General features: G+C 35.8%; 1 protein-coding gene across 1 annotated transcript in view; it reads left to right on the top strand.

Moving 5' to 3' along the window:
- The window catches only part of FSTL4 (follistatin like 4), a gene marked incomplete at both ends in the record, with an annotated part of 506,362 nt that overhangs the window by 6,745 nt on the left and 476,327 nt on the right, over positions 1-23,290 (top strand). The window contains one exon of the mRNA XM_083353371.1: positions 11,621-11,756. Within this exon, the coding sequence (XP_083209497.1) occupies positions 11,621-11,756 (136 nt within the window). The remainder of the gene's footprint in view (positions 1-11,620; positions 11,757-23,290) is intronic.

A 23,290-nucleotide genomic window follows, 5' to 3' on the forward strand; every position in this document is an offset into this window, starting at 1 on the left:
AGCCTGGCACTGATCCTGGTGCTTCCACTGAGCCCTAACAGCCCTGAAGAAGCGCCAATCAGCTGGAGCCTGGCACTGACCCTGGCGCTTCTGCTGAGCCCTGACAGTTCTGCAGCTGCAGCCATCTCTTGCTCAGGCTTGTGCAGTGCTGCCACTGGTTCAGCTCATTCCCCTCCCCCACTACCACTCTTCTAGGATGGTCGCATACCACCTGCCAGGTGCCAATGTACCACAGGCGGTACCCATACCACTGGTTGAAAAGCCCTAGTTTAAAAAGCCTGATGAAGCTTAAAAGGGAAAAAAAATATTTGGTTGAATGAATATATTAATAATTACTTTAACTTATAAATACAATAGATATATTCTAAATAAACTTCCCAGAAGCAATTGTTTCGCAGATGGTACATTGCAGCTAAAAACACTTCCCTATAATTACACTCCCTAACTTCAAAGGGCATTCAGAGAAAATTATTCAACAAGTTGATTTTTAAGTAATACAGGAGATTATTATTTTAGACAGATGTAGTATCTTGAAGCGATTAAACATTACTTCTTTGTAATATGCTGCACTAACTTTTAGTTCTGATGCTCAATCCTAATAGAAATGAGTGAAATGTATGACCTGTCTCATCATCAATATGGTGAAATTCACATAATCTTTCAACTATCTCATTTTCTAATCTCTGTTCTATTTTCTATTCTTGGAAAGCATTTTATTTTCATTATTAATGGTTTATAACCTTTTCTGCATAATTCTGGGAGGAAAATCGGTTGAATTTTTGTGCTAATATTTTCTTTTGCTTTGTCTCTTGCTTTCTGTCCCAATCCATTAAGGAGACTATAAATGTTCTTGTTGATCAAACTAGTTGTAACCAGTGGTTTTTTTTACCGGCTTTAAAATATGAAATGACATGGCTGACATGGCATCCATATTGTAGCGTTGAAGAAAGTTTTATTAAATGAAAGCTTCAGCTTTTGTTATAACAAGTTTATTAGCTTGACCTTTGAAGTAAATCATTCCCAAACTTTTGTCTAACACAGTTTTAACCTAATTAGAGCAGATTCTTTGGGGCTCCAAATTTGGGCAGGCAAAGGAAAAGCAAAAGTTATAATGCAAAAATTATGAGCTTTTATTGCTTCAAGGTCACTTTAATTATGCAAAATTATAAGGAAGAAATTATGAGGAATGACAATGTTCTGGCACAGAAATAAGTTTTACCCTTTAGTCTAACATATGCATGCTGTCATGTAGATTCTGGTTTGTTTTGAACACTGTTCAGTTAACTTTTTGACAGTAATAACTAAGTGAAGCCTAGTATAGGGATTGTACCTAGGTTAGGTAGTCCAAGGAAAATGGAGAAATTATTGGGCTGAAACTTTTGGGGATATATTGAATCAGTTACACTAAAATCAATGTATCTTCTGTTTATGTTCTTATATAAAGAAGGCAAGACGGAGTATCAAAGATGAACATGTGACTCCCACTGAATGGATAAATACATTTTTATTTCTTCAAAAGCTTTCCCTATGGCAAACAAAGCCATGATTTGTGATCTACTAGTTATCTGGTTCTACTCACCATTTGCTAAGTACAATAGTAGCTGAAATGGAAAGCACACGTATACTTTTTGAGGGGAAAGCTGATTGTGTTCTCCTAGCATATCCTGGAAGTATTTTTTCATTGAAGAAATCAAGAGTCTGCCCTTAAATAGCTAAAATGGAAAACATGAATTGGACTGTTACAGGATGAACAAATCAAAATTTGTCATAAGAGGAAAAAGATGGATTTAGGATCTTCTGTTTCATTCAGTTTGCTAAAAGTTATTTAATGCTACACAACCTAATCTACCTTTGTGCCAGCATTAGCCTTCCTAATCTCTATAGCCTGGTTTGGCTGTAGTGTAACTCAGCTCTTTTTAAGTTTTTCTCTCCCTCAATTTTCCCCCCTCATGCTACCATTGATTATTTTTCATTAATTTAATGCAGTTCAAATAAGTTCACTGGTACAATTCAAATGGTATGAAGTTTATAATTTTGTATTTAAATCTGACTTTATATTTCTTTAATAACATATATGAATTTTTTTCATTTGATTTTATAGTCGCTCTTTCCACTGAATTCTTGGCTATAATTCACAGCAGAGAGCGAGGGGACAAAATTTATTATTTTTTCTGTACTCAAATATATCACATTAAGACTAGATTCAGTTGAGGCATCTATCAAAATTTAAGAGATTAATCGGAGATTATGCAGATAATTAATTGCAAGGGGTTAGTATACAGTTAGGGTAGTTTCTTAAAAGAACTAATGGTATTTTATAAAATCAACAGGCAGTAAAATTATTTTTGAAATTTCCCAGCAACATGGCTGCAGCAGCAAAATGGCTCTTAGAAAATGTGCTAGAGGCTGACTTTTTTATTAAAAATATAAAGAAACTATTTACCAGGTCAGTAGACCACTGAAGGGATATTTAAGGCATCAAATTCAATGTAAGGATCTACATTACAGCGTGCCTTGCATTTGAATTCATCCAGTAAAGGGATGTGTATCACTGCACTTAGAAATTGTTTCTTTTATTCAATTGCTTTTACTGATAATAAGTTTCTTCTAAGATAGAAGTATCTACAGAATCCTAGCAGTGTCACACCACAAGCTCTGACTTTTCGGCACAAAGGAATGGTGCAGATAGAAAAGGGGTGAAGCTCTCATTGCAGTCGCTTGCTTGTGGCTTGCTTGTGTCGTTCTGTCTCTTCTTTTGCATCTATTCCATGGCTGCTGCCAATCTAATTTGACTTCCTGTAGCTTAAATCCATTAATCTCCATCTGGCATTCAGGATAAGTAGAAAACACATCTTCATCTTCTGCTGTGTAACATGTCTTTGAAAACTCTATTTTGTACGCATGCACACAAACAGACAGTAAACTAAATATTCCCAATTCCTTACATTTCTTTTCAAGGGTTTAGTTTCTTACTCCAATCAGCCACTTTATCCTTCTTGAAATTATATCAAATAATGTGACTTTTTAAAGTATGGGCCTACAGCTGCATATGATAAGGTAAATCAGTATAAATTAATGTAGAACCATTAATGCTTTTCTTTCTGTATCACACTGGTGACTCAGACTTATTTTGTCATTGGCTGCTATTCTGAACTCTTTCATAGTAATAGTACTTTATTATTAAGTTAGGTATTCTTATTGTATATCTCTACCAAAATAATAATTGAATATACTTGTATATTTTCTTTATTAAGGTAAGGTAAAGGTTCCCCCGCACATGCGTGCTAGTCGTTTCCGACTCTAGGGGGCGGTGTTCATCTCCGTTTCAAAGCCGAAGAGCCAGCACTTGTCCGAGGACGTCTCCGTGGTCATGTGGCCGGCATGACTAGACGCCAAAGGCGCACGGAACGCTGTTACCTTCCCACAGTAGTGGTCCCTATTTTTCTACTTGCATTTTTATGTGCTTTCGAATTGCTAGGTTGGCAGAAGCTGGGATGAGTAACAGGCGCTCACTCTGTTACGCGGCACTCGGGATTCGACCCGCCAAACTGCCGACCTTCTGATCGACAAGCTCAGCGTCCTAACCCACTGAGCCACCACGTCCCTATATTACTTGTATGCATTTGCTGTCATTAAGTAGCTGGTATATTGATGGTTATCCTACTATTTAAAACAGCCCTTTTTGTTCTTCCTTTACCAAGCTACATGTCTATGGAGATTCTCAGTCATCTGGGTCATGGTTATCCCAAAGGTGCTTTTTTCATGAGGCAATTGGACTTCCTTGTTTTTCTTTGAAGATGTTTTGCTTTTCATCCAAGAAGCTTCTTCAGCCAAAGAAGCTGAAGAAGCTTCTTGGATGAGAAGTGAAACATCTTCAAAGAAAGCAAGAAAGTCCAGTTGCCTCATGAAAAAAGCACCTTTGGGTTTACCAAGCTACCCTACAGTTCTGGGATACCTGTCTGTACTTATGGGTCGCTGTCCCTTTTTCTATCTCTGTGCAGTATGTCTCCTTTTTTGTTGCCTTTGTAAATGATTTGTCCGGTCCCATTGACAACTTCTCCTATTTTTTTCCACTGTTGGCAATTGTGCCTTTTGTTTTTTAAGAAACTCTCACTTTGAACTCCCTTTTCTCCGTCCACAAACTCTTTATTCTGAATTCACTAAAATTCCCTTTCTTTGAAGTCCAAAATATGTGTTTGATTACACTGTGTTAGCTATATTGCCTTTACAGTATATTAATATCTTAAAAAGAACTCCAATGTTACAGTGTCTTTTTTTCCCTTCCCTGCCTCTCAGCCCAGTGTTCCTGCTATTCCCACTTCCCCAAAAGAAGTTTTTCCTATGGATTAGTTTCAGATTAGAAAGAGTTGGGACTAGCTGATCTTTCTTCAGCCATGAAGGAGAAAGTTGTCAGCAAGTCAGGGTAATAATTTATTGGAAAAATCATCCTTGGCAGAGTGTGTCTCCAACAGATGTCAGGGCAATTAAAGTTCCCCATCAGTACTATTTCATGCCTATCTGAAAGAACTGCAATTTGCTTAGGAAAGCATGAGATATATATTGCTTTAGGAAAAAAAATGAGCTATATATCTTACTACATTGGGCAACATACCAACCACAGCTATTTAAAAAAAAATCTGTCCTCTACTTATTTTAACCCAGATGTGCTCTCTTAATGCCAATTCACTGGAATTGGGATGGCGGATATTTTTAACCTATTGTGGAACACCTTCTTTCCTGTTTATTAATCACATTTATATGGCTGTCAATCTTACGCAAAGTGACTCTGGATAGAGCCTATTTTTTTAACAAATTGTACCTTTTGCTTACTATATTTCAAATACTTAAGTTGTTCTACTTGCATTCATTCTGTAAAATTACTATTTAAAAATAATAGAATGAGAACAAATTATTCTGATTTGCAGCGGTATGCATTTGCTGGGGGGGGAAAAGCCAGTGATGTTATTATAAATAATAAGAAACAGTGTTAAAAATAAAACTACAATATCACAACTCCCTTATATAAATAATAGTAAAACTATCTGGTGTACAGTCCTGAACCTTAAAAAAAAGGATATAATGTAGCTAGAAAAGTAAGATTCAAAGAAGGGCAATTAAGATTATCAAGGGGTTGGAGTAGTCTCTTGGACGTCTGGGGAAGAAATGGCAATTTGAAGATGGCTCTGCGATAAGCAGAGCTAATGATTGTAATAGAATAAAGAGCCAGCAAAAAGACAGTCTCTTTGTAATTCTTCCCTGGATAAGGAGAGGACCTGAACCAAAGTGCTCTAGAGAGTTGCTGTTCATGAGGAGACTGCAAGACAGCAGTTTCTGGTGGGTTAAATGCACTGGGAGCTGAGGGAATAGCTATCTTTTTGCTCAAGTCATGGCTAGCACTTTCAAAAGGACACTGGCTTCACATACTTCCATTTCTAATCACTTTCGGAAATTGCTTCTTAACTGCATTTTTTTCTTCTTGACTTTCTTCTTTTCTTCTTTTATTTTTGTTTCTATTTTTCTCTTCTGTTCTTTTTATTAGTTTCTTTTGTATTAGTTTTTATTGTGGCAATTTTAATTTTTTATAAAATTACTAAAATCCCGTGAGGAAAAGTTGTAATATTCAGACCTTTTTAGTTTAGAACTGAGAAGAATGACCAGGGAAATGACTGAAATATACAGAATTATGCATGACACTTGCTGGGAGACTAATAGGCCTCCCTGTGCAGTTGGTTGGTCACCATGAGAAGAGACAGGTGGAGTATGAAAATACAAAACATAATAGATCACACAAACAGCAGGAAAGCCAAAGAATTACTGGAACCCTGAAACTCAAATAAATGAGTTATCAACAGATCAATATAGCTGGATACATTCTACAACCCAGCCAGATACCTGATCCAGACCACACACAACAAGCAGATGAGGCTGTTCAATCAAAGTAGTAACAACACCATTCACAGCAACCAATTAATCAGCTTCTCCCAGGAAAATTCCAATCATTCCCCACAATCAACCCGACCCCTTGTGTCCCAAGCTTACAGTCTGCAAATACCAAAAGGCAATCTCCATTTTTGAACTGTTGTGCTGAGGAAATCTCCATGGGATCAGGGCAAAATCCATGATAATCTCAGTATTGATCTCCCAAAGACCAGCAACCTTAGTATGAATTTTGCATCTCTGTGGAGACCCTAAGGATCTATGGATTTGGCATACGGCAGTGATAGCACTGGTGCAAGCTGGTTTTCTAGAAATAGAGGAAAATAGCTTGTAAAGGTCAATATTGTTTCTAAAAAAAAAATCAAGGAAAAAATGGTAACGCTATTAATGAATGCTTGAAATATGAACATGAAATTGGCATGACTGGATGATTTTGTTTTCAATCTCAGTTACTATTTATTGTTAAATTGTTTTGTTCCATTTACTCATTAATCTGTAAATTTCAGCTTAGAAATCTGCATGTATTATATTTAAAATAATATATCTGCATTCCTATATAGCTGTAGATCATTTTAAATATGGTTCTGCATCTCCCTTCAAACATTATCTAGGGACCATTACTTAGAATTTAGTTTATATTGGTATATATGGATGTGATTAGTGATGTATATAAAACAATCTGCCTTTTATAAAATGCTGGAGAAAACTCTTTATCTTCCTATTCCAGATATGGCTAATTTTTAGGTCAAAAAAGGGATGTATCTGTTTTTGGAATATTAACAGAACAATGTATGAAGCAAGCTAATATTTGTATTTATTAGTTGCAATTATTTAGTATAACAATATCAATATTCTGGGATGGACATGATAAATATCTTAAATGGCATTTAGTTTGTTTTCTGCTATAGTTCTATTCTTTTATATAAAACTTGCGGTTTTTAAATAGAGTCTAATATTAAGCAAACTGCTCATTAATATAGATCTGTTGGATTACATTTGATGGTAATTTTAATCCAAAATACATTAAATTCCACTATGCTCCAGTTTCACCTCAACTTTGGAAATGCTTGACAGCGAATCTAATTTTAGGCAGAAGAAACACTGCAAACAAGATGATGAAAAAAATGTCTTTCATATATTCCTTGAGAGAAATATTAAATAAGTGGGATGAAGACTCTGGGGCAGTATCCAGAGAAATAAAAATTAATTCCATTCTGTCTTGAATCCTAAAGACTCAGTTAGTTCTTATTTAACATGTTTATTTGTTTGAAAAATGTTGCACATTCTGTTCATACTCTTGGATAGTTTAAAAATATAGCTATAGACCCAGTATTTCTGTTTTGTATCCAATGCTGAATGGAAGCACACTGATTTGGAGCCACATATAAGCATTACAAATGCAATCCAGGTAGAGCCAAACATGTGTGTCTGTAATCAACAAAATTTTAAAATTATCCAAATTTTCATATTTCCTACTTTGTAAGTATACTTATGAATCTAGAGCAGAATTTAGTGAAAGTGTTTAAATATTTGTAAGCTGGTTTTCTAAATAGGTTTCCCAGGGAGTTCTTGCCACATATATTTTGGATTTTTTTTTCTGAAAGTGATTAAAAATTAGAAAGTAAATGCAAGCAGAAATAGATTGCATAAAGGACAGCACAACATTAAATATTAGGACAATACACTTAAAGATCTGGAAAATAAATGTCTTTCTTAATGCTAGAAAGATAATAAGCAGGCATCTTGACTGACTGAAAATAACTGCCTCTCCAAGGCATCTACCTTTCACACTGGGCATGGAACAGAACCAGAAGCAGAGCCAAATATGTAAGAAAAGGCAATCCTTTGCACAATTGTGGTTTCAAGCTATACACAGTAATTCAGTTTGGGACCATAAATGATCTGGGATTAAATGAAGATAATGTAAAATTGCAGAGAGTCATAATCCCCAATACTAGCTAATATGGTTGCTGCCCTGTATTTTGTAACTGAAGTTTTCAGTTGATTTCAAAGCTCTTATCTGGGCAAAAGATAACTATGGCATGAAATACTATTTCTATGTAAGATCTAGCAAATGTGTCAATTTCAACTGTTGCACAGAGGATGTTAATGCATCTGATGATAAGAGATAGATCCAAAGATACTTACAATTTACTTACCACTGTAGTCACAGTGCCTCAAAATCTATACTACTATTCTGTCTCAATTTGCAAAAAGTAATTATTTCATATGATGGAAAACACTCTATAAACGGTGCTTTTTCATAAGAGCCATTACTATTTAATGCAATTGGAGTCTTAGTTTATTAAAGAAGAAATTCTTTCACATTTATATATTACCGATCTTTTCATTTGCCTTCACACCGCAAGTACATAACTTACTGTAGAAATTTGAAGGCTTATTTTTAAAATTTTGGACTGATACTCTCACAGTATCAAAATAAAAGTGGCCAGATATGATTGTTACAAGATATGATGGCTGACATACAGTACTGTATCAGTTAGGATTAGTCACCACCTTTGCAGCTGAATGAAGAACCAATTATTTTGAATTTGAACATTACTGACCAGAAATGAATTTCCGGGGCTCTTCTTTCACAGGGAGGTGAAATACCTTATTTCTTATAAATTTCTTCCTCTTCCTATACACAAAATTTTTGTACAGGTAATCTTATGACAGTTCGCTTAGCTACCGTTCAAATTTACGACATCATCCCCCAAAGTACTTACGACACAATCCTGAAGTTACAAATGCTGCAACACCACAGCAGTCAATCACCCTTATGACTGACTGCAGAGACACTGCAACATTCCCCCTGCTTATCACACACACACACACACACACACACACACACACACACACACCAGGACCTAACAGGAACTGGGCCTGTGGAGATTTATTTACCTTGTGAAAATCTCCATCATCAAGCAAGGTGTCTCCTGTCCAGCCTCTCTGCCACAGTTCCTTTGCCTGCTCCTGGAGCACCAATAGTGGAGCAGTAAGACCAGAGGCAGAGTGGGACAAGTGCAATTGATCCTATTTGCAGTTTTAATCCATCACTTCTTCATATATGATGCTTATATGTTATGATTTTTAATATACAGATAGTCCTTGAATTATGACCACAATTGAATTCAAAATTTCTGTTGCAAAGCAAGACAGTTGTTAGTAAGTTTTGCCTCATTTTATGATTTTCATGTTGTTAAATGAATCACTGCAGTTGTAAAGTTAGTAACATGGTTGTTAATTAAATGTGGCTTCTCCAATGACTTTGCTTGTCAGAAGGTTGCAAAAAGTGATCAAATGACCCTGGGACACTGCAACTGTCATAAATAAGAGTCAGTTTTCGATCAGTGTGAACATGGGGATGCTGCAGCAGTTGTTAATGTGAGAAATGGTCATAAGCCTCCTTTTTTAGCGCTGTTGTAGCTTCGAATGGTCACTAAAAGTACTGTTGTAATTTGAGGACTACATGCATCTGTAACTCTGAAGAATTTTAAAAAGTTAGATCCTTGTGTTTGTTTAGGTTTGGGAGTGTTTTTTTGTATTCCTCCTCAAGTTGTGCTCTCCAGTATTACAGCCAAGTTAGCAGAATAACTCAGATCTTTCAGCTTGGCAAACAAAAGACATATTAGCTGAGTTCCTAAGCTCAGTAAATATAAGAAAATAATTGAGACTTTTGTGTTTTGGAGTGACTATAATGAAACATAGTCCTTTTTACACAAATGATTTAAGTCTTAAAAATGACCTTTGAGAAGTCAATCTGACATGAAACAGAATGAATCTCTGTTCATTAGACTAGCAGTGCAGCGACCCCTAAAACATCATTTCAACCAAGCTAAAATGTAGTTACTTCTTAGAAAAAATGCCTACCGCAATTCTGTAAAGTTCACCCCAGTACACAGTCCTATCTGGAACTGGGACTACTGCCAACTGTTCTGAGACTAAATTTCTGATTATTTTTTATGGGTTGGATTCTAGAGATCATTATTTCTTCATTTAGAGTAAAATATTGATATCATAGGTTTCCACTGATGGCAGCTTTCCAAGGTAGTAAGAAATTATGGTGAAAAAGTAGTACACAACTATAAGGAGATTTTCAAAAACAGAGTGACGATTCTGGAGGGAAGGTGATGATGGAAAATGTCACTCTGAACCTACGTATTACTGACAGTGATTATTTCAACAGATGTTATTTGAAGAGATTCAGCTGTTAATGAAGCATTTGAATTTCTGTCCCATTGTAGAACATTCTCACAGTTCAGAATGTGTGAGAGTTGAGCACTTTACTTCATGCCTCGAAGAAGCATTTGTATCCAAATTACCTCAAGCTTGATAGATTCTAAATATGCAAAATTTAAATATCTTTTAAAACACCAGATTTATGTGCCTGTACTATGTGATTATGGTATATACTACTGTTCTTTAGTGTTCATGTATGCTCTCAGAATCACTGGAATTAATAACCTATTACCTAATTACTATATAGCATGAGCTACAGTATTTGTTTGTGGTTATGTATGCCATAAGTGAAACAATTCTAAGAAAAATAGTGATAAAAGGAGACTTACACATGATCTCTATATATCCCCTTTTATTTACCCTAGTAAGAGGCTAAAATATTCCAATTATTATCTAAAAATTATGCCTATTTTCTACTCAATTAAAATTAAGTACCAACTTCCTTTTTCCCCCTGAGGGAGTTGTTCAGATAACTTATTTTCAAACCCTGGATTCAGTTCTATTTGTTAACTGTATCTGAAATAAATTAAGGTTCCTATGATTAGCCGTGGTGGCTCAGTGGTTAGAATGCAGTACTACAGGCTAATTCTGCTGACTGCCGGCTGCCAGCAGTTCGGCAGTTTGATTCTCACAGGCTCAAAGTTGGCTTAGCCTTCCATCCTTCCGAGGTCGATAAAATGAGGACCCAGATTGTTGGGGGCAATAGGCTGACTCTTAAACCTGCCTAGAGAGGCCTGTAAAGCACGGTGAAGTGGTATATAAGTCGAAGTACTATTGCTATTGCTATTAAATGTAATGGGATGTTCATAATCATAGCTAGATATGCTATCTCTGCTGAAGAAGGGAAGAGAAGCAAAGGTATAGAAGTCTAAGGATTACTACATTATGACTTTTGAACTGGACTTTGGTTTGCAATTCAATACCTCTCTACTGAAATCTGTTTTACTAATAACACAACTCTGCTGAACTCACCTACCATAGTATGTAAAGTAAGGTTTGTGGCAAGTCTGGTCAACCTTCAGCCCTAGTTGCAAGGAATCTCTGAACTCCCCCTCACACCCTCGGAGCTCTCTATATCCATGTTTATATTTAAAATGATGCAAATTTCCATCTTCCTGCATGATTAAAAAAAAGTTCTATGTGTTCCCACCAAAAGTTTAACATTGTTTCATAAATAATCATACCCAATAAAGCAAGGAAGGATGATGGTAGGGAAGACTTCTCCACTTCTGTAGTGTGGCTCCACTCTGCAATATTGCTAAGTCAGCTGTGGCCAAAATTCTTGATTCTCTCCACCCCCTCCGGCATAATTGTTTGATACGACGTATAAGCATAATCAAATATGGCTCATTCAGTAAGCTTAAGCAATAGAGTACAAACACAAACACAAACAAACAAACAAACAAACCACCAAGCATTTATTTTTTCTTATTTCCTTTAGAATTAGAGCAATGAAATCAATGAGAATCTGGTTATTCCTCCTATTGCTTGAAGTTTTCATATCAGTGGCTTGTGGATGGATGGAATCAAACCGGAACGGACAATTTTATTCTGATTCTGGGAGGTTAACACAAGAGGTAAGGTAAAATTTAAAATTTACATTTTTGTTTGTATTGTGCTTCTCTGTTCTTCCCAGTGTACATTTTGCCATTCAAATTGAGATTTAAATAAAACATAAGAATTTTAATAAAGTTCTGTAAGAAATTAAGTGGAGCTGACACATGATTCAGCCTTGGTTTTTATTTTACCAACAACAAACACATAAGAAAATGTTGACTTTCCCAAGATTGCATAGTATGGTTCTTGGCTAAAAAAACTGACATTACATTTCCCATGTCTGACTAAGAAAAAACAGTCATATAGCATCTTCTAATCTTTGGTCCAGGATTGATTTTCTGACCTTTAAAAAAAACTCCAAATCTATAGATTCCCCAACAATAAATCTCAATTAGTAGTAGTGATAAACTGAGTTGGGAAATAATGAGATTTAATTCAATACACTGTTCTACAATATACAGGTAGTCCTCAACTTACGACTACAATTTATCCCCAAATTTCTTTTGTTAAGTGAGACATTTGTTAAGTGAGTTTTACCCAATTTTATGACCTTTCTTGCCACAGTTGTTAAGTGAATCACTGCAGTTAATAAATTAGTAACCTGGTTGTTAAGTGAATCTGGCTTCCCCATTGACTTTGCTTGTCAGAAGATCACAAAAGGTGATTACATGACCTTGGGACAAAGCAATGGTCATACATACACGAGCCAGTTGCCAAGCATCTGAATTTTGATCACACGTTCATGGTGATGCTGCAAAGGTCGTAACAGTGAAAAAGGTCATAAGTCACTGTTTTCAGTGTCATTGTAACTTTGAACTGTCACTAACAAACTGTTGTAAGTCGAGGACTACCTGTAGTACAGTATTCTCTTTTGTCCATTCAGGTATGCAGGGTATATATGTCCAGTTCACACGTGATCCTTTAAAACTATAATGTCTTAATTATTAATTTTTGCTAGGAAGTACCTTGTTGGGATAATGAATGCATTTATTGTACATAAACACAATGCAGCATCTGAATTAAATTCTAAGAATAAAAGGCCATCAGCCATTTTCCCCCTCTGTCACATTCAGCACTTGTATGTGCACATACACTTATATACTAATGAATTGCTTAAATATTAGTGAAGGCTTTGCCAAGCTGGGGATAAGTGAGATAAGGAAGTTTAAGCTTGTTAAACTTTATTTATAAGGTGCAGATCATAGAAGGAAAATTTCATGTTTTTTTCCTCCCCCATCTTCAGTGTGCTGTTCAGGGCTCAAGACTAGCCATCCAGATTAGGTCCCAGTTCTGAAACACATGTCCCGTATGTTCTTACCAATTATTTATGCTTATTTTTAAAATGTTTAACAGGTAACATATTGCAAAATCACTAATAGGCAGAGAGAGAGAGTTCTCCATCCTCTCTTTTGCTGCTTAGGTAGCAACATGCTGTGATCTAAAGGGTTACAAGAACTACATAGGGTTGATGGCTTAATTAGTCTAAGTGACTTTGGTTATCTCTCTCATTTAATAGAATAGATTAACAGAAATCTTAACATGTTACTTATGAATCTACTCCTAATAGCAGTAATAATACTACAGTAGCTATAGCAGCTACACATTAGCATAATATTTTAAATTCTGTGCCTTCTGAAGCTAAAGGTCTCCCCATTAACAACCTGACATTTGAAAAAGAACAATGTGACTTGAATGCAATCAGTTGCTGAAATAACTTGGTAAATGATTTAGCTATAGTTTTTCATATGAAAATTGCACAGAAATATTTATCTACTTGATCTTCTTCTGCAACCCTAAAGTTATTAAGCAAATTGCTTGTTTGGTTTGAGATATATTAAGTATGGATGCATTAGTCCACACACTTGACTATTTAACAAGTGTGAAGAGTATGGAAAATTGCAGCTCCAACTAAATGACCACTTTTATATTGGTACAGATAGAGAGCCTCCCGAAACCCAGCCAAATTCTGCACAATCACAGATAGTTTGCAAATACCATCTAAATTAGAGTTCTCCAATCATTGTCATTAAAATATGACAGGAGTATTTGTAGCCTGCGTAGAATTTCTAGTCTATGTGACTAATATTTCTGAAGGATACCATAATGGAGAAAGTTAAGTTAGAAATGATCTAGAAGCATCAGATTTCTCTTTAACATACTATGTATGCTTTTTATTTAAATCACACTTTATCCTTATCTTTAACCAAGGCTTTTCTGTAGTATATTATAGCAATAGCATTTAAACTTATACACTGCTTCACAGTGTTTTACAGCCCTCTCTAATCAGTTTACAGAGCCAGCATATTGCCCCCAACAATCTGGGTCCTCATTTTACCAATCTTGGAAGGATAGAAGTCTGAGTCAACCTTGAGCCGGTCTGAATCGAACTCTTGGTAGTCAGCAGAATTAGCCTGCAGTACTGCATTCTAACCACTACATCACCACAGCTCTTTATTATAGAAGTAAACAAGTCCTTAACCACCAGGTTTACAAGTCAAGAGTGGAAAAGAAGGTGAGAATGGAGGCTTGAAAAAAGGAAAATCAGTCTCCTTTGTTTAATAAAATGAGCAGCACAGCTGCTCAGGGAGAGAAGGAACTGTTCTTTCAGCAAAGTTCTTAAAATAATCCTGCTTCCCTTCTTGTCTGCTTTAATCTCATTAGAGTTAATGGATATGAGTATTCTAGAAAGCTGAAACAATTCAGGCTGCTATTGATCTGATTTTAGCCTTGTGCTTGATATTTACTTCTGCACAGTAGGAATTGTAGAATGCAGCCCACATTAATAAGTAAAGCCTAATGTGCAAACTTGTGAAGAGGAGAGTAGCATTTGAGATCGGTTTGTTTCTGAGTGAGGGCAAAATTGCTGAGTTTATTCATAATGAGAAATGTTTAACTCTCAGAAATGGCCTGGTTTTTATGTATCAAGAAGGTAAAATTGGTAGGTTCATACTTCTCACTAATGGCCAACGATGAAGAGACATGAACCAGCACTGCACACAATGGAAATGCAAATAATTAGATGGTCATTAGAAGTCAAATGGCTGAATCATGTTATGAACAAAGACATCTGGAAGGCTTCCTAATTCCAGACAAAATGAGAGAAGCACTGCAGTGGTGATATGGACATGTAGTCAGAGCTGGAATCCATCGTGAGCCAGGTACCCCCAAAGACAACAAAAAAAGTGACGAGTAGATTACCTGCATGAAGCATGTGAGCAGTAGGCATACGCCCTGCTGATGCTGCAGACAGGAGAAAGTGGTGAGTGAAAATTGTGGCCCTTGTGACATGATGGGAATAACATAAAGAACAATAACAGGAAGAAGATACATAATTTCAAAACCTAACCAACTAGGTTATATATGAATTAGGATGCTTAAATCAATTCTTGCCTGCTGGTTCTCCATTTAATCTGCCTAAGCTTATTTCTGCAGGTTGCAAAGTTCTATATTTTATTTATTTATTATTTATTTATTTATTTATTTATTTATTTATTTATTTATTTATTTATTTATTTATTTATTCATTTATTTATTTATTCGGTTTATATACCGCCCTACTCCCAAAGGACTCAGGGCGGTTTACAAGGCGAAATTTAAAAACAATACAATCTAAAATTAAAATTAAATTAAGTCTAGCCGCAAAAAAAATTAAAATCACAATTTAAAAACATTAAAAACATTAAATTGATATTAGCATGGTGAAAAAATATGTCTGGAAAGGCAATAGATTTGTTTCGCAGGAAAAAAATGTAGAAGGAGAAAGCAGAATGTTCTTCCTGCTTTTAATTGCTCAAAACTGACTTTTATTTTCTGGGGAAAGCAGTCATTAGGCTTTTGTTCTCTTTTGACTGCTAGATAAGATCTATGGGCTAAAAAAAATAAATCTCAGAGTCTTTATGTGTTAAAATTCAGATTTCTGTTGTCTTTGCCCAAAGTGGGACTAGGATTTAGTTCCTGGTATCTCTGTGGAACTGCAATTGGATTATACCTGTTTACAACTTATTTAGGCTAATCTTGAAGAGGATTTAAGTACTTGTGCTGCATAGCCATATGCATATCAAACAAATGTAATTATTGGAGATAAACAAAGAACAAGTTGATTATCTTGTTAATTGCTGTAGAAAATCCTGATCCTTTTATTCACTCTGTTTCCATTCTGCCAAAAAAAACACCTTTCTATTCTGGTAAAAGACAAAACAAGTGAAGAGTCTTTCCATTCACACTTTTCTATCCTTTTTAAAGCATAAGTAAGAGAAGGCATTGGTTATGTGCTTTGTTGGAGATTAGGGCTATTCATGTTTCAAAAATGATTTGGTAGAAAGCTTTGGAATCAATAGGACAGGAAGACTTCTTTAAAAAGTCACCATTTTTTTCAGTTTCATGCAGAAAAATGGGGGAAAAAAAGATATGTTACTTAAAAGAAGTGTTCCAGAGCACCATTTCCAACTAAATTTTGAAGCCTGCACAGTCATTATAGAAACCATCTTTAGAGCGTAATAAACTGCACAGCTACTATAATGGATTTTATTTTGTAATGATTATTGATTTTAGGAGATAAGACTAATGCCTAAATTGTTTAAGTTAGAAAAAAGAAACTAAAACATATGCTGCTGATTAAAGAAGTGGTTTATTAAGAGACCCAGTGGCACAGTGGTTAAAGTGCAGTACTGCAGGCAAACTCTACCCACAACCTGGTGTTTGATCCTGATGTGACTCAAGGTTGACCCTTCCATCCTTTCAAGGACCCAGATTTTTGGTGGCAATATGCAAATAATGCTTCCACATTATAAACTGCCCAGAGAATCCTGTGAAGTGCTGTGGGGCAGTATATACCATGTTTCCCTGGAAATAAGACAGTCTTATTTTTATTTTTTTGCCTCCAAAAGAGGCACCAGGTCTTATTTTCAGGGGGGGGGTATCTTTTCCACTTATCTCCAGCACTGACAGCCCCAGCCAGCCAGCCCACTTCTTCTGCAGCCAAAGCAGTAGCTTCATTCTGCAGCTGAGAATGGAGGTCAGGCCTACATTTCTTCGTCAGGCCTTTCCAGAAGGCCTCTGCAGCTGAGAACTGAGCTATGGACTGAATCCATACCTCAGTTCTCAGCTGCAGTGGTCTTCCGGAAAGGCCTCTGACTGCAAAATGAAGGCCTGGGGAATGCCGCAGAAGAAGTGGGTTGGCAAGGAGAGGCCTGGCTGCAAGGTAAGTGGGTGCAGGGCACATGGGGCAGCTCTGTACCTTCACACCTTTCCTAGCTTGATTTCTAAGTGTGTGCCTCACCCCCAAACTATGGTTTATTTTGGGGGTAGGGCTTACTTTCAGGAAAACACGGTATGCCTAAATGCTATGCTTATTCAGTATGGATATTCTCTCTTTCTTTCTTCCCCACCATCATTAATGTTAAAAAATAGTTTATCTTAAGTTCTGTGCAATTATTTTTTGAAGTCATGCATTCTTCTTGTCAAATAGTTGTGAGGTTAGATTAGGCAGAGTTAGAAGCAAGATTAGTCTGTTATAGTAACAGTGCACATGTATCAGCCACATCTATTGCCCATAATTTTCCAGAGAGGTAAAGTATTCACTTTGGATCTGAGATAAATAGGTGATATAAATAAAGATATATTGGCCTCAATCTTAAAGTTTGCAGCCAACAGTTTTTCCAGTGTCTGTGCCTATGAATGTCTGTGTGGCAGTCCTGTAATTTCAGTAGTGGCCTGAGCAAAGCCTGTCAGCTGACCCTTTGTAATGCCTTGGAGATTTTTTAGCCAACAAATAGAAGTGGGGATTTAATTATCACTGATCATCTCAAATTTACGTATAGTCTCTGTGTACTTCTCTCTCTAAAATCCTATGCAGTTATTTTCACCTTGTTTCTACTGCTTCCAATTGTGCAACTCTGTCTACCTGGTAGAATTAATTAGCATCAAGTCAAGGATAATGCATTCTATCCCACTCTCCACCTTATGTAGGAGAAAGTTATCAGAAAGTTAACTCAGGAATTTCCTAGAAAGACCAGAGTCTTTCTCAGAGTCTCTCCCTCATCTGATGTTGTAGACAGGGCTTTTTTTTTTATCATAGAACGCTCAGAACGGAGTTCCGGCACCTTTGTTGGATGGAACCTTGTAGGGTAGGCAAGGCGGGTTGTATGACATATGTGAGTTCCGGCACCTTTTTGTTTTACAAAAAAAGCACTGGTTGTAGAAATGAAATTTTTCTGTCATTATGACTTCACAAATCCCTAAAAAGCCCCTGCTGATTGCTTTTGATTGGGAGAGCAACAGAAGACATCAACATCAATATTATGTTTATTGTTGCTTCCCCTTTCATTTTTTTTTATTTTTTCAATGATACTAACTAGTTCTAATGCATAACTCCTTCTCCCTTCCTAATGCTTTTATATTTTTTTTTCATTTGCTATAGTTCAGTCATATTTCTGTTCTACCTATTAAATCTTATTACCATTCAGTGCTGAGGGTTCAAGCTCATATTTGTTTTCTAATTTCTGAGCTTAAGTACTTAAATTGTGATGGATGCAAAGTTTATATATCAGCCTTCTTTCTGATTTTTGTTATGTCATTTCATCACCATGTCTATTTTCTGCAAGATACAACTCTTTACTTGTGGCCCTTCATTTTTTTATTTGCACCTCTAACAAGATGCAGTTTACACACACACACACACACACACACACACACACACACAAATTAACTTTACTGTGATTTTGTCCTTACACATTTTTATTGTTTTTTATGAATGGAATTCATCACGTGCCAGCATAATCTAGACAACCCAGACCATTAACCCAGAAATTAAAGCGCTCTTCTTAACATTATTCCCATAGCCAGTCATTGATTTCAGTATTGTTCTTTCTCTTTTTGTATCCTTGACTTGGAGCATACCCACCGTCTTGAGTTTCCTTTCATAATTTTCAAAGACTCAAGTAATAAGGTTGCAGCTATTCTCTGCAGTATCACTTATCTTCACATGTATCAACAGGAAGGAAAAATTTCCATTGGATAGGACAGGCCTTATTTATAAGATCCTTGTCCTAGCAGACAGCATGCATTTATTTCACTTGCTTATCATGATACTAACAACTTAAGAAGTAAAAGTGAATGTGTTTGAGAAGAATATGAATGTAAAATATATCTACAAAAAATAAGGGACCGATATAATATGTACGTATAATTTTAAAAAAAATGCAAAATCTATAATCGAAGTGGGTACCAATAATCCTCAGCTTTTGATCATTGAGCCCAAAATTTCTGTTGCTAAGTGAGGCAATTGTTAAGTGAGTTTTGCCCCATTTTATGACCTTCCTGCCACATAGTTGTTAACTGAATCACTGCAGTTCTGAAATGACTCATGCAGTTGGTTAAGGGAACCTGGCTTCCCTCATTGACTTTTCTTGTCAGAAGCCCACTGGGAAGGTTAACAAACGGTGATCAGATAACCTGGGGACAATGAAGCTGTCACAAATACATGCCCCAATTGCCAAACACCTGAATTTTGATCAGGTGACCATGGGAATGCTAGAAGAGTCATAAGTGTGAAAACTGATCACAAGTCACTTTTTCAGTGCTGTTGTAACTTTGAACTGCCACTAAATGAATGGTTGTTAGTTGAGGACTATCTGTAATCAAATAAAGCAAAAAAGAGTTAAGATTAAAAGTGAGATGCACAAGACTGCAAAAATGTTTCGATGGGATTTTTTTTAAAAAAACGTGTTAAAGTGGGTAAAAAGTAGCTGCAAGCAGAGTGAATGTAATTAAAAATAAGAGTGATTAAATTATTTGGAATGAAAATGAAATGAGGGAATGTTGGAGCATTTTGGAGATTTGTATGGGAAATATGAGAGCCAGTTGGTGTAAGGGTTAAAGCATCAAACTAGAAACCAGGCGACTATGAGATCTAGTCCCACTTTCTTAGGCACGAAGCCAGCTGGGTGATCTTGAGCTAGTCACTTTCTCTCAACTCTAGGGAGGAGGCAATAGCAAGCCACCTCTGAAGAAAAAAAACCTTTAGCAAAAAAAATTTCAGGGACTTAGAACACGATTAAAGGGAAGGTGAAAAAAAAGAGTTATAGTGATACTATAAAGGGTGAAATTGAAATGAATGTCAGAATATCTAGGAAAACCTGCTGAGAAAGATGTAAATGCTGTAAGAATGCTGAAAATGTGACTTAATATATGTAAAGACTAGAAAAATGCTGTTATTGTTCCCCTATACAAAGAGAAAGGTGGCTAGATAATTCAAAGAATCAGCTTATTACATGTTCCCAGGAAACTGTTTGGTAACATTCTGATTGGAAAGGTATGAGAGGACAATGAACAAAGTTAAGTAAATGCAGCTCAATTTTATGCTGGGCAGGATCTGTGCAGACCAATTTTTTTTTACTCTTTCGGAAATTATTGTGACATGTTTGAATATGAAAAAGTTTGTTCTATATTCATGCATTTAAAAGAAGTATATGATAAAGTGAATAGGTTTAAATCATGGGATATTTTACATGAATATGGAAAGTGTGTGGTTATTAAATGTGGAAAGAATGATACCTAATAGAAGTAAGTCATGTGTGACAATAAATGCAATGCTTAGTAAATGGTTCAACATTGAGCCTGAGCACAAGGATGTGTGATATCCATTTTACTGGTGTATTTATTGATAACTGTGTAAGGAATGTTTGTGGTGATAGTAGTTGTGTGTTTATGGGGTATATGTCAACATGTGTATATTTTTATATGCAGACAATGAAGTACTGCTGGCTGAAAATCTGAGTGATTTGCATAGCGTGTTTTATTATAGGGGAATATAGGTCTGAAAAATCAATATGTTAAAAACCAAAATAGTTGTGTTTGAATGGATGAAGATGCACACACACACACACACACACACACACACACACAGAGAGAGAGAGAGAGAGAGAGAGAGAAATTAGAGCAATTAGAGATGGATAAATTTTAAAATGCAGATGTTGCTGGAAAGTTAGTAAGTAGTAAGCAACCTGTTGTGTAGGATGAATGGTGAAAGTGGCTGAAATATAAGAATATGGTTTTGCATGGTTTGTTTTGAAAGTTAAAGTTGAGTATGTCAACTTTCAATAAGTTGAAATGGAAATGATGTACTTAAACAATCTGTATGATCAAACAAGAGATAGGATCAAGAATGAATTGGTCAAAAATGAGTGTGAATTTATTAGAAAAGTGATCCCATGAGGCAACTGGACTTCCTTGTTGTTGTTTTTTTAAGATGTTTCGCTTCTCATCCAAGAAACTTCTTCAGCTCTGCCTGGATGGTGGGGAATGGAAGGATTTATACTCCTTGCAGACAGCTGTTCATTTACATTCTTTTAGAGAGTTGTTGAGCTTTATCTGTGTCATCAGGGTCACCTGAGTTGTGCAAATGGATGTGGAGCCTTCTTGGAACTGCGGAAAGGGCTGTGTTGTAGACTGGAGTTAGAGGATGTTGTATCCCTCTCTGTTGAGAGAGGGCTGTTCAGTTTTGACATAGATGGCCTCTTTAACTTCTCTTTCAAACCAACGGTCCTCTCTGTCCCAATTATAGACTTTGCTGTCTTTGAAAGAGTGATCTTTGTATTTTAAATGCAAATGGACTGCTTAATCTTGTCCTGATGGGTTTGTTCTTTTATGTTGTGTCATGTGTTTATGAAGTGGAGAACAACACAACATTCACCAGAAGTACAAGTGGCTTCCATCCTTACCTGCATTTTTCAAACAATTAAACCTATATTTTGGCCCTTAATTGGATTTGGATGTCTGTAATAGGAGAGTTATTCATAAGGTAGTTTTAATGGAATTTGCATTTTTGTTTCTAAGTTATACTGTTATTAATCTACTGTTACCCTCTCAGACTCCATGAGGGTAGAGTATAAATATTGTTAAAAAACAATAAGGGTGTACCTTTTCATGCTTGTAGATTGTGTACCTCATTGCTTTATTTAGTGTTATTCACACTTTTGTAAGGAGTGAGAAGAAGAAAGATTTTTCACAAGGGTTCTGGTAAGGCCATGGGGCAGCATTTCATGAATAATATTTCTTTAATTCACTCTGGCCTGATTTCACCTGGGCAAAGGTGAAGGAAGTGACCAGGGAGAATCTTGTTATGTTGCATTCATCTAGCTTTGTTGACTCTGAGGAAGTGGATAGGATGAATTATGATATGAGTTTACACTTTTCCAAAATCTGTTAACAGTTGCAGTGAAAAACATGACATCAAAAATATTTACATAATAACCCAAAATCAAAATAATGCCCAGTATTTGCAATATCCGAGACAGAATCTGAAGTATTGCCTGTTAACAAAAATCTGGGCAAATAACATGTTACTACATCTGCCTCTTCACTAAGGCTAAAACTGGTTCAAAACAGGAAATAAAAACTTAAGTGCCTTGCTTTTTATAATTGGTTCCAAAATTGCTCTAAATCTGTTCTGTCTTGTCCTCTGCATCCTTAGTATTCAGCAAGTCTGTTACCGGCTATTCCTAGAGTTCAGTATGATTACAGCTTTACAGTATTGTATCTTGAGGGGCATAAAATTTACAACAGCTAAAAGAAACACTTCTGATTTCAATTTTGCATTCATTTTTAATATTTTCTGAATCAAATGACATATCCAGTCCCAATACTTCTTGGCAGTCTTATATGTCCACAAAAATACCTTTACACTGATTATATTTCCAACAAGTATTTGAGTTAAAAGCAACAGTACATCATCAAATATGAATTTTCTTTTAAATGATAGTTTAGAGAAAATTTCAGTCCATTAATCCACATATTGTTCCATTGATCCAGGTTCTCAATAAAAAAAAAACACCATAGAACAGAATAAGTAAACCAAGTTTATGTAGCTATCATTTCTCTTCAAAAAGGCTTACTGGATTGACAGTCTTGTTTTATCCATTCCAGATGCTCAGTATGGCATATCTAACAAAGTGATTTTTAAAATATAACTTAACCTTATCATGCCAAAGACAGCCATGCCATCCAGTTCATGTACCAATAGCTAAAGAGCCATCATACAGGGCTGAAGATCTACTTTCAACAACAGAGGTGGGCTGTTTTCCTAAGCAGTCCAGTGTGACTGACTTGGAAATGAAATTTTATTTTATTTTTATTCTCTATCTCAAAACATTGATACAAATATCAATGTTGAAAAGTGTAGAAGTGTGAGAAGTGTATGGTCTTTTCCTCAAGATTAATCAGCTCTAAATATCTGCAATAACAGCACTTATTTGCATTGGACAAAAATCCAGAACTGCTGGATTGTGAATCTCTCAGGACAACAATGATATTTTAGAACAGTTTAACAGAACTTCTATTGTTTTCCTTAACACGTTCCTGTAACAGCTGTCATTGCTAAGTGGCTCGTGATAATTACAATATAAGCTGAAATTGATCAGGTGGTTAAATATGTAAAAATAAGACTTTATTTTTATAGTAAATACATTTAGTTCTTCGGTTGCTTTTTCGTATATGGAAATTCCTGTATATAAATATCTCTGTGTTCCCACAGTATTAGTATTGTTGGAGAGTGGTT

This window comes from Vipera ursinii (assembly GCF_947247035.1).
Source record: "Vipera ursinii genome assembly, chromosome: 2".
NCBI lineage: Eukaryota > Metazoa > Chordata > Lepidosauria > Squamata > Viperidae > Vipera > Vipera ursinii.